General features: G+C 31.3%; 1 protein-coding gene across 4 annotated transcripts in view; it reads right to left on the reverse strand.

Annotated features, from left to right (window-relative positions):
- Positions 1–2,733: 2,733 nt before the first annotated feature.
- The window catches only part of LOC143059660 (putative nuclear hormone receptor HR38), a 48,326-nt gene continuing 34,440 nt past the window's right edge, over positions 2,734–16,619 (reverse strand). For 2 of the 4 annotated variants that reach the window (XM_076233197.1, XM_076233196.1), the window contains exons 4-11: positions 12,195–12,322; positions 9,067–9,797; positions 8,592–8,775; positions 8,287–8,416; positions 7,770–7,930; positions 7,098–7,300; positions 6,650–6,828; positions 2,734–6,134 (exon numbers count right to left, since the gene is read on the reverse strand). In XM_076233197.1, coding sequence (XP_076089312.1) covers positions 5,875–6,134; positions 6,650–6,828; positions 7,098–7,300; positions 7,770–7,930; positions 8,287–8,416; positions 8,592–8,775; positions 9,067–9,797; positions 12,195–12,215 — 1,869 coding nt within the window. In that variant the 5' untranslated portion in view covers positions 12,216–12,322 and the 3' untranslated portion in view covers positions 2,734–5,874. Of the gene's footprint in view, positions 6,135–6,649; positions 6,829–7,097; positions 7,301–7,769; positions 7,931–8,286; positions 8,417–8,591; positions 8,776–9,066; positions 9,798–12,194; positions 12,323–13,467; positions 13,570–15,679; positions 15,710–16,619 lie in introns of those variants that run through there. The other 2 variants (XM_076233198.1, XM_076233195.1) reach the window with 2 other exon arrangements.

Raw genomic sequence — 16,619 nt, forward strand, 5'->3', positions numbered from 1 at the left:
GCGCTAGTCAGCTGGTCCCTACACAAAATTTGTACTAGTTCGGTGGAAGTCGACGTCACACTAAACTCAAAACATAAAACAAACTAAGATTTAAAATAAAATACAAGAATAACAATGGCCAAAGTCTCTTTACTTGGGACAAGTGCAAACATGTGGCGGTCTTAAAACATTTTTATGAGAAATCCACCCTCTCCCTATACCTCTAGCCGAAATAAAATAAACGATCACACAGCAATACGCACAGTAAACCTCAGCTAAAAAGCTTACAAATAATTACCCTTTAACAATCTATGTTGTACATAATAAAGACAAAACTAGAATATAGATGTTCAAAGGTCATAAAATAAATCCGGGTTGAAACTAAAGCAAGGGAACACATCAACCATAAGAGGCAATCAACAGAAAAATAGAAACACCGAGGTGAATCTAAAACAAACACCAATATACAGTGCAGATCACTTGTAACCTCTCATCAAATCTGTCAGAATCTGTCATGAGAACTGTTGTAGGACAGTATGTAGTACTAACACCTTTTAGACAGTTCTAGCTAGAACAGTAATAACCTAGAACTGATACGGTCAGTTCTACCTAGAACTGATTTAGACAGTTCTTCCTAGAACTGATCCTGACAGTTCTACGATTAGCCCTGATTTTGACAGTGGATTCAACTTGTGTGTGTTGTATTTAGAACAGGGAGTTTTAACTTTGGCACGCTTCTTGATAATTTTGTGCAATTTCGTGCAATTTCCTAAGTTGTTTTTTTAAATTGAATTTATTTGACCATGTTGAACAAGGTTTAATCCTTTATTTTATAACGAAACTATATCTTGTTTTCTTGATATTGACACAAAATGACGAAAAGGTTGACAGAACAATCTGTTTGTGTATCAATGGACTAGCGACTTGTTTTCAATGTTTTAGTTCTTTCTGTACCAGATTAGTCGTCTGTTCTGTATATTTATCAATGGTGTTCTATTCCTACTTGTGACATTTGATTGAGTGTGGATTTTCATTTTATTTGTTGTATGTACAACAGGCAGCTTCAACTTTGGCACACTGCTTGTGAATTTCATGCGAATTCCTCAGTTTTCGCTATTTGTTTATTTGAATTAGTTTGGCCATGTTGAACGAGGTTTAATCCATCATTTTCTACACATGTAAATGCCTGTACAAAGTCAAAACTATGTCAGTGGTTGTCCATTTGTTTGATGTGCTTGAACTTTAGATTTTTGCTATTTGATATTCCGATTAGAATTTTTCTTGGAGTTCTGTATTTTTATTATTTTACTCTTGTATAGTATGTTAGTAATGGATAAATGTGAATTGAACATCGGGAAACTACAGTTGTCTGCGTTTAGAACTTATATTTTAAATTGTCTGATGGTACATTTCTTTAACTCCTCTTCATTAAACGTGTATTTGAACACACATAGGAGGGAAATGCCACCAATTCTTCCATGAAAAATATATAACGTGCCTGTATTATTGGATGTCCCATTTTTAAGTGGTATTAATGTTGCCTTTCGGGTTTTATTTAAATGTATTTGTTGTTTCATATGTGAAGGTTTTGGTTATGTACTCACAAATGGAACATGATTACCACTGTATAAGATATTCAAATAATATTTAATGCGACTCTCATACAAGTGAGAGGTTTAGCTAGCTATAAAACCAGGTTTAGTCCACTCTTTTTACATCAGAATATGAAATTGAGAATGGAAATGGGGAATGTGTCAAAGAGACAACAACCCGACCATAGAACAGACAATAGCAGAAGGTCACCAATAGGTCTTTAATGCAGTGAGAAATTCCCGTACCTGCAGGCGTCCCTCAGCTGGCCTCTAAATAAATATGAATACTAGTTCAGTGAAAATGAACGCCATCCTACGCCTGTACCAAGTCAGAAATATGACAGTTGTTATCCATTCGTTTGATGTGTTTGAACTTTTGATTTTTTCATTTGATAAGTGACTTTCCTTAGAGTTCAGTACTTTTGTGATTTTCTTTTTTTTATACGTATCCATAATAAATTTTATGCACCCAAATGGTTGTTCAATTTTTTTCTCTTGGTTTGTATACTTCAAAGATGACGGTCACCATAACAATAATTCTACTGGAATTTGTTGTTATTTCAGGTATAATGTTAGCTTCGCACGCACTATCTATAAGATTTTCAGGCATCCAAATCATTATTTGGTACCGTTAAAAATCGGATATTGTACAAAATATAAAATTATCCTTTTGACACATCATGGAACATATTATTATTTATAACTTTCCAATTCATACATCCATGAGGAAGACTTTTTACACAGAATAATGGATTATGAATTTGGAACAGCATCTAAGAACGTTATACCCTTCCTGGGAACATGATATATCCTCAATTATAAGTGAGTTCGTGTTATCCAGCCTTTGATTAATGTCCTTTCTTATGTAGATCATTTAGCTGATGGTATTTCTGTTGCTTATTATATAATATTTCATTCATTTTGTATTTTATACTTATTGATATGATATTCATATTTGTAAATTATCTGTCCTAAGTACTATGGATGTTCTACCCTAGAAAAACCTTGCAAAACCTCTCGGAATTGTGGAAATCTGAAGTGTATATTTGGCCTTTTGAATCGTTTCTTCGGCATCGTAGACGAAACGCGAGACTGGTGTACAAAGTCATAAGAAATGTATCTGTAATGAGTTTCAGGTACTGTATAAACAAAAAGACTTGCAGATTTTTGCATTTTTTAATAAACATATTTTAAGACAAAACAAACAAAATGTTCAAGCTTTGCTCAAACACGTGACTGGAAAGGTTACATCAAATATATAAAAAGTGCTAATTTAGAATACATCTAATGTAAACACAACATATTTAACCAATATTTACAGTTTTTCGGAATTCGACCTCAACGAAAAAAGAAGAAACATTCCAAAATATTTATTATCATGGAATATCACAGATAAAGATTAAAAGGGTTCACAAAGTTTTATTTCTTTTCAGAAAACGGAACGACAAACCTTCAAGCTCTCAAAAGATAGATTTAGGAAAGTTTTTCGATGAAAATTGTTTTCTTCATCACATTGTCATGATTATTTTATATTTTCTTTTCAACTTTTTATTTTTGAAATATTCTTCTTTAATGTTTTCAGATTTAAATAAATTCCAAATGAAAATTCGATGTGTCCTGGTCTGAACAAACCGAAGAACTGACGTCATTAACCATTCTACCAGCAGGCCTACGATCATGCGCATACTAAACTGACTTCTGGATAAGTGAAAATGGACAAGTGGTATTTGAAAGCAAGGTTTATTTACAAAACAATTTAACAACGTCTTTTATGAACCCTTTTTAATGAAAATAAAGAAATAATTTAACAAAAACAAACATAGCACTTCAACAATACATGTTAATTTGGCAAGCAAAATGCAAAATAATTATGACTAGTATAGTAAAATAATAAATACACCATATAAACATATATCTATTCCTCAATGGCATTTGTAACTCAATAATATCATCTGCCCTAGAATGAAGAGCTCTTCACTATGAAGGAAAGATTAATTGTCATTGCGTAGATACATAAAAATATAGTTCCCTTACATCTTGGAATGACCAAAATCTAACTTGTAAAAGACTAGGATGTTCTCTACTTCTAATTTATATAGATTTGAAGCAATCACATATGGATATATTCCTTAGAGGATAATAAATATCTTACAAAACGAAAGTGAGTTTATTTTTACTTTTATCTGTGTTGCTTCAACATGGTTATATAAATTTTCACTGAAGTTGGTCGACATTGACTTGCAAATGAGAATTCTTATTTACTCATGAAATGTTACCTTATGTGCTATTTTAAGCCATGTCGGCCATCTTGATTCCTTTTTTTACAACGACATTAGTTTTATGTTTTTGTTGACTTATCTTTTTATGAATTATAATAAATGAACTGTTTAGCGTCTTTATCATTGATCATATTCTTAAAAAGAGAGACAAATAGTAAAAACAAATAATATCTGGACAAAACATGAAATTTTAAAATAATGAATGCACATTTTGGATTTATGTGAGACAGCAAACCAACAACACAAATACTTTAGCATTAACACTTAAAATTCACCGGGATATAACATTTATTGCCTCACCTCAAAAGAGTACAAAAAAAAATCACTTGAAGAAAATGAAGTGAATCTTAACATCTGCTAACGACCATTCAAATCGAACTTTTCTTAAGATTATGTGATTGTTATGCAGAATTTGATTGTAAAATTTATCAAGATGTGAAAAATAGAAATATAGTAATTCAACAATACGAAGAAATAAATCTGAATAAATTACAAAAATGTATTTGAATTTTGAAGATATAATCACAATGTACCTTTAAAAATCCTGAGAGTTACAACCCAACTTCCATTTATTTTAATAAATAAAACAAAACCGGACTTTTAACACTAAAACAGTAAATCATTTATATCAAAAGTGAACATTCAATTATTTATCACGTGACAACATCAAAAATTTTAAAATGAATGTAACACTTTTCTACGTTTCTAAAGCATTTTGCTTCTAAAAAAAAAGACGCTAACATGAAAAAAATATGTATATCCAAATATAACATATAACTTAACAACAGATTTTGTGAACATTTCGACGACATAGATGTTCTAATATGTACAAAAGTGCAGAAAAAAATTTATACATATCATGATTATCATCACATAGTCACAATGTATAAAATGCAAAGAGGAAATTTGGGTACTGTAGTGTGTAAGGATTGGGCCAAGTTAACGGATTTGTTAGGTTTATCTCACTACAATTATATACATATATTTCCCCAAACCAATTTATTTGGATTTAAAATCATCTACAATCAAAAGAGCAAATACGATATTTTTTGGAAGTTTAATTGAAATTTGATAGTGAAGTCTTAGTGCTAACTTTTAATCAAATTTAGAAATTATTTATGTTTTCAAAGATCTTTACGTTAAAAAGTACATGAAAAATACATACTCTTTTTGATAATAAAATTGTAGATATATGAAATAGCATTCAACCATTGAGACAGAGCTTCGATTTATGAATCCAGAGTTAATATTTTTCGACATGTCACCTATTCTGTTGTAGGACATTCTGGTACTCCGTCAAGTAAGAGCAACATAAACAAGAAAAATCAAGCTCCAGTCGGTACAATTGTGGGGTAAGCAGTAAACTTTCTCCAAAACTTCACTGACCATATATTTGATTTTACATCTTTTGGTCGCTCTTAGTATGTCGGACAGCAGATAAGGCAACCTGTCGAAAAATTATATAATCCGGGGTCAAAAGTCGGTTATATGAAAAAGGTCTATAGATATTTCTTGTTAACACTTTTAAGTTACATCTGCAGAGAAACATTTGAATATAAAAAACAATTATCACTAAGGTTTTCTCGAGAAAAACAAACCATTTGTTTATTACAACAAAGCACTTTATAAAAAATAGCACTATTAAGAGATGCAATGACTTCGTCTATTTCCAGTTTAATAATCTAGTAAACTATGGGTAGTTTCACTGTTGGTACCAAAAAATGAAAATGAGGTCATATAATTGGTCAACGACACCATTGTTTTTGGTGTTTTTGAGTACGTAAATTAAATAACCCAGAATGCATTAAATTATGAAACAGCGAATCGAATTTCTAGTCCATACAGGTACCCGAAACCTAGAATGTGTGTCATATTTTTGCAATATAAATTAGAAAATAAACATATAATTATCTTTTTTTTTCACAGACATATAATGTTTTATAATAAAAAAAATATCAATTCAAATGTCAATACTAATATCCACGTCATCCTTTTCCATAGTGAATGACATCATGAATGCAAATTTAAAATGGTAGTGCACTTGATAAATAAGTATCTTCAATGATAGGTGGGGCCTGAAAAATGTCTTCCAGTTTAAAAAACAACATTCGTTGAAGCCCTTCTCGGCTTAATGTTCTAAGTTCTGCTTCCGTACTGAGAATGTAGGAAAATAAATGTGGCTTCTTCTGTGCGTCACTATTGTATGTACAGTGATCACGCAAACAGTCTATGATTTTCATTTGTAAATCTTCCATTTTCTTTTGATCTTTGACTCCATGCCGTGCTACAAAAAAAAAAAACGAAATTATAAAGTTTGTTCATGACATTACATCGCAAAGTCCCGTTAGTGTATTCCTAATGCATATTTGTTTCATAATTTTGTATCGGATAATTGGATTTCTTCGATAATTTTCCAGTGTATGTGACTTTTTAAAGAAGAATTGTAATGTTAATGAAACTTTGGTGGTAGCCTAAATTCTATTGGCATACATGATGTAGATACCAGGAACAAAATATTTTACTGTAGACTTCAAAAGTCGCACCATGTGAGAGAAACGTAATTTTGCAACGTAATATTCAGTAAACAGAAAGAAACTAGACTAAGCGGGATAATACATTTTGAAAAAAAATAGCAAACTAAGAATTTTTAAAGAGCTGCTAAGCAAGGTAGACCAAGAAGGATAATACATTTTGAAAGAATAGTAAAATAAGATGACTTACTTGTGACTATAGTAAGAATAGTAGACTAAAATGACTTACTTGTGACTAAAGGAAAAATAGTAAATTGAAATGACTTACTTGTGACAAGAGTTAGAGCTGCCATACAAGCAAGTGATGAAATGTCTAGGTTGTTTCTGTGGAGAGACAGCCCAAAGTCGACAATGGAATCTATCCATTCTCCAAATATACTTCTGATCTCGTCTCTGTGGAATACCTGGCCATTGTCAAAAATTATCTGGTCATCATTTGGATGAACTCTGAAAGGTTAATTGCATATAATTAGTATGATAGATAAGGCATTACATTTAAATATTTTGACAGAATCAGCAAATAAATTTTAATATATTTTTTATAATAACAATTCACAATTTCCAAAAGACACCCATTCACGATTCACTTATTTTAACTTACTAAATTGTTTTTAGTTTCATATCAGTTGAATCAATATTCAAGTAAGCCGTTGAAAAAGTTTTGACTTTTGTCCTTCTACCACGTTTTATATATTAAAGCGCAATTTGTGACTTACCTGTATGCTATCCGCAAAACAAAGAGTTCTAATGATGCTGATTTGAAAAGAAGATCTTGATCTTCTTTGCACAGGTCACAGAAGCCCGGGATTTTTTCTGCCCATGCTTTCAGTATATCCATGGAGGTGAGGATAATATCATAGAAAAGCCTGATTTTTTCTTCATGTGAGGTTGGGCTTGTTGAACCGGAAGGCACTTCAAACTGTTGGTAAAAAAACAAATCAGTTGGTTAAATAATTGTAATAAAGATATTTTGTATTACTTTCATTTTAAATGTTAATTTGAATTATAAAATTAAAGCATACACGAAAGGGGTGTGTTCCTTTTAGATACAAGATAATATCTATATCAACCGTCACAGTGATTTAGAGAACAATGTCCACATAAGGTTAAAGCTGTATATAATTTCAAAATCGTTGCAGAAGATGATCACCCTGTCGACGCATGCGTTCTTGCTCCTTTTGTAGTTCATGAAATTCCCATAGATTTAGTGTTTTACGTTAATTTGTATCTTTTAAATGAATTTAGGAGTTTTGAATCGATAAACTACTGTTGCCTCAAATTTATTCTTACTATGATAACGAATACCGAAACATAAAACCCTATATATGTACTTATCTGTTGTTTAAAACTTAATTTTCAAAGGTATATTTAAACGTGTTGTAACTTACCTTACTGTAGTCCAGATTTGGAATGTCTGGGGAAGAATCTACATGTGCTCGGACTAATGCAGTAATGAGGCTGACTGGGGGTGAAGGTGGTGATTCTTGTGGACTTTTTGGCTTTGATGGAAGCCGACCACGTCTGCCTTTTAAACTGTCTGTTCTCACAACTGTAAAAAAATACAATGTTTAACCTATATGTCACTGATGAGTCTTTTGTAGACGAAACGAGCGTATGGCGCAAATACAAAATTTAAATCCTGGTAGACAGGTATCTATGATGAGTTTATTGTATCACTTAATATATAATTACAGGATGGTTTTCTACTCACAATCAAACCAATAAAGATAAAAGACTTAAACTGACATATTGAAATAAATATTTACATGAATGTTCGTGTTCCTAAGTGTTCAGCTACATTTTAAAATTCAGTAAAATTATAAAGACAAGTATATAGATAGCTTTAAAATTTTATACAATGATAATTATAAAAAATGAAAATTGATTAGATAGAAATTAACGTACCTTCTTTGACCATGCCAACAACCAGACACTTTTGGAATCTGCAAAACTGGCATCTGTTCCGTCTTCGCTTGTCTACTGGACAATTTTTATCGGCCAAACACACGTACTTGGCATTTTTCTGTACTGTTCTCTGTTTAAGAATAAAACATAGATTTTTATTTAAGAAAAAATAGACTCTTTGCTACTAACCGAATGTGAGCAACAAATATTACTTAAGAATTCATAAATGATTTATAAAAACATTGCCGATGTAGATATTCACAAATCAAAGAGAATTGGAATAAAACAAAAATGGATGTTCTTACCTTGAAAAATCCCTTGCATCCCTCACAGGTTCTGACTCCGTAATGTTGACAAGCAGCATTGTCGCCACAAACTGCACACAATAGACTCTCCTTCTGTGGTTGTTCCCTCCCAGGGGAAGACCTTGTAGAACTCGGTGTGGAAGGGGTAGCTGGTGATTTGATATGAAATTTCTGAACATCCATTCTGTAAAGATGGAATACATGTTTTAAAGATTGAATACATGTTTTAAAATTTAAATGTCATGTTGGTAACAGGTATTAAAGACGAGTAAGAAAAAAATTAACAGATTTGTATTTTGAAAATAGCATTCCAAATATATTCGTTTCTATTTTCTGAAATGACATTTTAAGGATAAGTGACGATAAATTCGGCATAGGTTATGAAAAAGTCACTTTATAGATAAGTAGCAAAAATAGAATTTGAAAAAGAGATCAATCAAGTAATAATTGTATAACTGGTTACAAGTCAACTTACCCTTCTGGGGTACCAGGAGGCATTGGAATTGTTAGAGGCGGTCTACGGGTGAAACCCTGACGCACTACATTTAAATCTCCAGGACGATAATGAGTCCTATCAGTCTCCGTGTGAGGTAAACTTCGGTTGTCATAGAAACCCTGACCGTAACTAGGAAAACTGCTTCTGTCTCTGCAGAAAATGTTTGAAGCATCACTAAAACTTTGATGAGAACTGAATGGCGGATGTTTTTGATCGATTTCGGAATATCCAATATGAGGTGCTTGGAACAGTTCATGAGGTGATGGATAAGTGAATTTTTGTTTAGTGTCACTGATGTATCTTTGTGGTAATAAGTCACAGTCCTGTGCCGGAAATGCTTGAAAACTGCCTTCGTAAGACATCATGGAATCGGTATACTTTGGTTGAGATCCTGGGAAACTTTGATTTTCCTGTGAATACATAGCTCCTAGCTGTTTAGCTGACTCTTTGTCCACCATGAATGCTCCTTCGTAACTGTAGGTTTCTGGATAGCCCTGTTGTATGTTTTGAAAAGCAGATGAATCGAAGCCGCCCTGAAAAATATCAGAAGGAATATCTTCTGATGCGTATGATGTATCCGAAGGCATTGTTCCTTGAAATCCTGCAGATGATGGAAATATGCCGATGTCCGCACTACCTGACTGTGTCCCGCACGAAGCAAACGGTGCAGGCAAATCTCCCAGAAAACTGGCTTGAGATGTGAAGGCAGCCTACAAACAGAAAAAAATCAAAATGTCTTACTGATATTCTTTTTGTTGACAGCAGATCTTACAAGAGCAAGTTTCAAGTGAATAATGTTTGAATTTTAAAGTAGCTGTGTTATATAGCCTGATGCTGACGTCCGTTTTCTCTTAGCAAATACAACACAAGCTGCGAAAAAAAATTGACCCCTAAGTCAAATGTCAACATAAAACATTCACAAGGTGCGAGAAATATTAACCAATTACATATTGACCAAGATCAAATCTAACAAGAACGTCACCGTAGAAAAATCTATATTAATTGAAATTTCATCACTTCATTTTAAAATTAACTACATCGAATCTTTTACTGGTGAATTTTGAGTTTTAGCATATTTAGGCACCTAAACATATCTTTGTGAATACCTTTTGGCTTCACCTTACAATGTTAATATTTTTTAAATTTCGACATTGTTTCTAATTTAAACTCAATGTACGGAAATATAATATTACTGAGTCTATTCTTAAATTTGGTTTCTGTTTGCGTGCGTTTATGTATAAAATGTGTTCCAATCATGTGATTGTCGTCGTGGTAAAATTAATAACAATTTTTGAATTTTGAATCGTTTATTTAATTAGGTGAAAGCAATACATGTAATCGACAGAACCTAATTATTAGCGGATACTTTAGATTTTTGCACGTGCATTTGGTCATTTAAACATTTTCTCTACGCCACTGCGTTTTTAATACACATCAAGTGGTTCTCTATCATAGTAATATATAATTCTGTGGTTTCATGGCAATTAAGTTTTCACTTTACTCGTGTTCATGACATTATAAGTTATGTCAATTGGTGTTTGGTGTTGACGTGCGAGGAGCAACCACCGTATTCGTCGAAATCGAACTTTTATCGCTATCTTAAACACGTGCCCGGATTTATGAAACAAATACAAGAAATTAATACTCTAATTACTTAAATTAATATTGGTGTTATAAATAAATGTTCACGCCTTTAACGGAGTGTGCCTCCGCTCGTTATAACTGAAGCATATGACATTAACCATATGGTTAAAATCCATTGTTCGCGAAAGTGATAACAGTTAAAGTCCCGGCTCAACCAGAGTATACGGATAAGTAGTTTCAGTTAATTAATATACATGCATACGCTAATAAAATGAATAATAATTTTCCCAATTGCAATTTTAACATTTTCTTTTATATTTTGTTTTCCAACTCTTCAAAACCGAGACATGCATTTCTATTCACTGTCAATGTTTTACCATTATGATTGAGTTTTACATGTTAAATTTAAAAGTTGTTTGGAGAAAAAAAAAGAGTTCATTTTGTTAAGGATGTTCGCTACTCTGTTTAAAAATAACAAGCTTTTTGAAAGACTGTTATGAATTGATAGTATACAAATTAAGAAACTAAAAAAGTAGGAAAAAATGGAGTGCAGTCGTTTTCAAGATATAAGCCATTGGAAATTTGGCGGGAAATAATTATCTCTAGATTTTTCATACATTTAATATTGTCACCTTTTTTGTTTCAAAAACTATGAAAAAATAACAAGGATTTTATAAGATTTTGAAATATGGCTTTTTGAAGTATAAGTTTTAAAATTATGAACAGAAAAATAGGGGTTAGTGGGCATTTTTTTTTTTAATGACAATACATGGATAAAACCAGAGGATTCCGAAAAACTGTCAAAAATTCAAAAAATAGAGGAGCAAACATCCTTAAATGTTTTAATTTCGAACCATTCTCCCGACTTAAACCGACGATGAAAAAAAAAAAAAAAAAACAAAAACAAAAAAAAACTAGATCCTTAGTCTATCTAATAATCGCGAGGCAATCGACCTTTTCTTATGGATTATAAAGGTGTTAACAGAAGAAGGTAGCCTTGAAAAATATCAAAATAAAATTTTTAAAACTATATAAGGTGTCAACAAACACATCGTTATTATTGATAAAGATATTTTGTCCAGTGTTTTAATTAACTACATACAGCTGTCTTTAGAAATGTGAATGGTTGATGTTTTAGTGCTTAACGTCTAGTGGTAAATATTCCGTGCATGTCTGAAAATATAAGTTGAATTGCTTTTCTTTTTTTACCTCTGTCAGGAGCGATCGAATCGACCATTTGAAAGTCAGGGATGCATATATACGTGCAAGAACAAGTTAGGACTTTAAAGATCAAATGATCGTGTGATTATAAATGTAACATGTAAGTAATTTAACTGCCCGGTAATGAGACAACTTTTTACAAGAGTTGAAATGAAGTAGATGTAAAATTAACATGTAAATTAACTGTAAATACAAAAGTAACATGTAAATTAACCGCGAATGCAAAAGTAACATGTAAATTAACTGCGATGCAAAAGTAACATGTAAATTAACTGCGGATGCAAAAGTAACATGTAAATTACCTGTGGCTGTAAAAGTAACATTTGTTCCGTTGATGATGTAATGGTGGTTGTTGATGGTGATTGTTGAGGGGAAGATGTCACACTTAATGAATGGCGTCTTGGAGAGGCTGGGACTCTCTGTGAGGAATCTGAAAATATAAAATACACATAAATTATTTGGCGACAATTGAATATCATGCAATGAATTTGTTAGTATATATATATATAGTCTACGTCTTGGCAACACCGGTATATGTTTAAAATTTTATGGCCAAAAAATATCAGGTCAAATTATTGTTTTGGGTCTCCCGTTCACAGTTCTTATGACTGTCTTATAAAGGAAATTGTATTTTTAATTTGACTGTGAGATGGGAACACACACACATACACAAACACGATGGGGCCTATATTTACTTTAAATGATGTCGCATGCTCATTTCTCTGCAAAATTCTGGTTGGATATTCGTTCAACAATTTCTACATCGGGATGAGGCTAGACAGTATTTATAAGTGAGTTCTGGTAATATTTTAGGGTATCAAGAAATAAAAATGGCCAACTGAAGCAAGTTTATATTCATGTTTGCCATCCCGTGTGTTTGATCTTTCGCCAACATTTGAAAGTCTCCCAATTTTTATATCAAAAATGTAGAATAGATATTTGAAAAAAAATAATATGATTATCATTTTAAAGATAAATGAAAATATTCAATTAATAAACAAATTATTACTGACCGTTTAAAAATGGAATTGTTACATTCTAACTTGGAATCAACATCATTGATAATACTTTATTAAAAGATTAGCTGCGGTTAAAAGATTTTATAAAATGTAACGCAACATAACGAGTGCATACGTTCTCGTTCAAAAGCACGTGACGTGCACGAGCCATCATTTTCTGTAACATATGTTCCATATTTTAAAATTTGATAAAGTGCTGTCAAGGATTTTTAATTTGCTTTCATAAAAACAGAAAAATTTATTTAACAAAAAATTTCACTTTAGATATTTTATAAAAGTACTCAATGTATCAGTAACTTTTGTTAAAACTTAGCGGTTGTTTAACAATACTCCTTTCTATGTTTATGAGTTTGATTTTTTTTTAAATGGTGCAAACATATATAGTATCTTGTTAAAATTGCATTTGAGGTAAACATAAAACAGTAAACACGTGCACAAGGTTTGATAAAACTTTGCTTTCTTTTATAAATTTAATAAAAAAAAAAAAATATAAGCGTATTATTTTTGCCGGTTCTCTATATATTTTAACCTAATAAAACTCATGCATTGAACTTACCAAGATTATATAAAACGCATGCATTAAATGGTGGTTCTCTTTTAATAACTGGTCTTCGATGATAAAAATTCCCACTCATTATTGATGACATGTTTAGAATGAAATTATCCAATTTTAAAAGTGTTTGTAGATTTTATCCACATGTTCAATTAGTTAACTGCCCAATGGACGAGCTCGATTTTTCATTGGATGAGTTTGAATTATATTGATTTTTTCCAATTACGCCAGAATTTCTTGACGCACAATGGTCATCGCATTGGTGTTGAAAAGAAAACTTATGTTTACTTTCTTTATATGGAGACGTTTAACACCTTGGAATTGAGGATGTCAATCACCTGCAGAATCTACGTAAAATGAATATAGATGGGAGTGACCTCCTTAAATGGTTCAACAATACAGGAGATAATACGTATATAATATGTATAATTAATAAAACTTATATCAAAATAAGGACATGTGGTAAAAATTGTTGCCAATGGACTATCAGTATAGACCAAAGGATAAAGGTGTGATTAACCTTGTTAATTTTGGAATATCTTTAGAATATCTCTTAAAGTTCATATATTTGTTATAATTTTTTCAATTAATTTTAATTGTATCCGTGGGTATCTTGATATTTAGCAGTCATTTCTTCATCTCCGGTGGTGGCAAATGTTAAATACTCGGCAATTTACCCGACGATTGTTTTGAAAATTAGTCTTTAACGTAAGCTTTGTCAGATTTTCGTACGCAAAGCCCGCACTTGAAGACAGACCTCTAACTGATCCTCTTGGCACAAAAGTCAAAAGAAAAAGGTACAACCAAACTTCTAAAATAATCTTTGGCACCTTAACCTCACTTACATTTTGTATTTAAGTCGCCGTTTGATAAGATAGCTACTATCATTATCTGTAAACCGTTTGATTTTAGCGGACTATAAGTTTATTTACTTGTACTTTCATTCAATAAGAATATCATTTAAATAACCTGTAGGACTTCGCTACGATACTCAACACCGTTAGAGGGAGTGTAGATCGGATTTTAATCAGATTATCAAAGTATTTATATACGGTTCGAATTAAATGATCATTTGCAGTAAAAAATAAAACTATATCGATACCATTAAAACCGCTACTATTTTCCGTAAAATGAATTCGAGTTGCTTCCCTTTAACTGCTTTATCACGATCATATTTTTTTTAACCAAGGTAAATTGGTAAATGCATCAAAATTTGGCAGGTTGCATACGCTGCAGCAAAGTACAATAGAATTATAAATTACATCAACGTGATTGCAATGTGTTGACAAATTAACAGTTTTCAATTTACAATTGCAGACCTATTGCATATTTAAATGACCCTTAGTGGGGTTCGTCCTGTTCTTCGGTACACCATATACATATTCTTGTCGCTGTTATTGCATTCTTTTTAATTTATTTTACACTTGATAACGTTTTTAGTTCTTGTAACCTGTGATGCAATACTTGTTAAAATTGTATAAAAATTAATAAATACTTGCTTGAAAATTTTAGTTCTTGTAACCTGTGATGCAATACTTGTTAAAATTGTATAAAAAGTAATAAATACTTGCTTGAAAATTTAAAAATAAAGTAAATGCATCCATATTTTAGCGATAAAAGAGATAGCGAAACCTGTGTTTGTAAAAAGGAAGACCACGTACTAAAAAATACGAATAGACTTAAAAGTGTACAAAATACCACATAGATGATAGAAAAATAAAGACTGAGCAAAACGAGATACATCAACACAATAAATTGAAAACTTGGGTGATTTGAGCTACATGTAGGTATTCAAGAATCTATCTTTTAAAGTTGCTGAAATCTCAGAATTTAGAAACATTGCATTAAAAAAGTGCATCCGTAAACTTACAGTATAAACAAGTAAAATTTATTATAGTTTCAATGAACATCTTGATCAAACACAGTATTTTGTCGATTTATTGGAACACCAAAAGTAGACTATGTTTAAATATCACTATTATTTTTTTCATTGTTTAATACAAAATTTAATTATCTAATTAACAGCACAAGACATTATAACTTCTTTAGAACTTTTGCATTTAATGTTGTCAGGTATAAACAATAACCAAAACAGATATTGCAGTTGGAATATATTTTAAAGCAAGGTGGGTTTTATAAACGTCTTAATTGTTATCAATTGCTATGATTTATTGGAAATTTCATTACGAATACAATATTTTCTTCGATTACTTACGTCACATAGGCTGATTGTGTTCGAAAGTATAGGTATTATGGTCCATCTGCGAATTGTAAAATAAACAGATTGGCAACGAATCTCAAAACATACCATTATTACGCCAATTTCATAACGTAGCTTGAACTTTTAGTATGCATAGAACAATGCACTATACGACAAGAGATAGAAGTTCTCTTGACTATGATTTTTATTTTAATTTTGTTTTAAAAGTTACTTTGAGTCCCACAAGGAGAAAGACATATTGATTTTTGGTATTTAAACGTCCAGTGGCAGATATTCCATGCATGTTGAGGACGAAAGATGGAAACAAATGTGTGTCTATATGAGGGGTAGAGATGCTGTAAATTTTGCAACTATCAACACAAATATAAAGGCGAGCGAGTATATTCTTTCATTAAAGTGCGGAAAATTAAATGTAAAACAGGCCTAATTAAATTTTCAGTCAATACCATTATTTTTTCAAATGTAAAAAATCTAAGAAAAAACTGAAAGACATAAGCTCAGTCAATAACATCAGAACTATTTACAATGTGCTCTAAGAGAATTTCGAAAATAAAAATTGAATTCGAGATCTTTAATTAAATTTCATAATTTAGCAATTCAGGCAACATTAGATTGAAAAAAACTAAAGTAAAGGCCTTATTCAAGCAAACTTAAACATTAGGAATAGTTTCGAAATAAAAATTAAGTGCAAGTGCAACTGTTTAACTGTATGATTCAGACACAAAACTTTGCATACATATTTTGTCATATTTATTAAAACATCACAGTGAAATAGTCAATGCTACAGGCATTTTAACAATAAAGTAAAAATAATTGTACCAAACATAGAGATAAATGAAGTAGAGATATATTTCATCAAAGAGATTTAAAAGATTATCTAGATGCAGACACTGAATAAAATGCACATCAAATTACAATAAAAGGGAATAGTTTT

The sequence above is a fragment of the Mytilus galloprovincialis genome, chromosome 14, assembly GCF_965363235.1.
Source record: "Mytilus galloprovincialis chromosome 14, xbMytGall1.hap1.1, whole genome shotgun sequence".
Classification (NCBI taxonomy): Eukaryota; Metazoa; Mollusca; class Bivalvia; order Mytilida; family Mytilidae; genus Mytilus; species Mytilus galloprovincialis.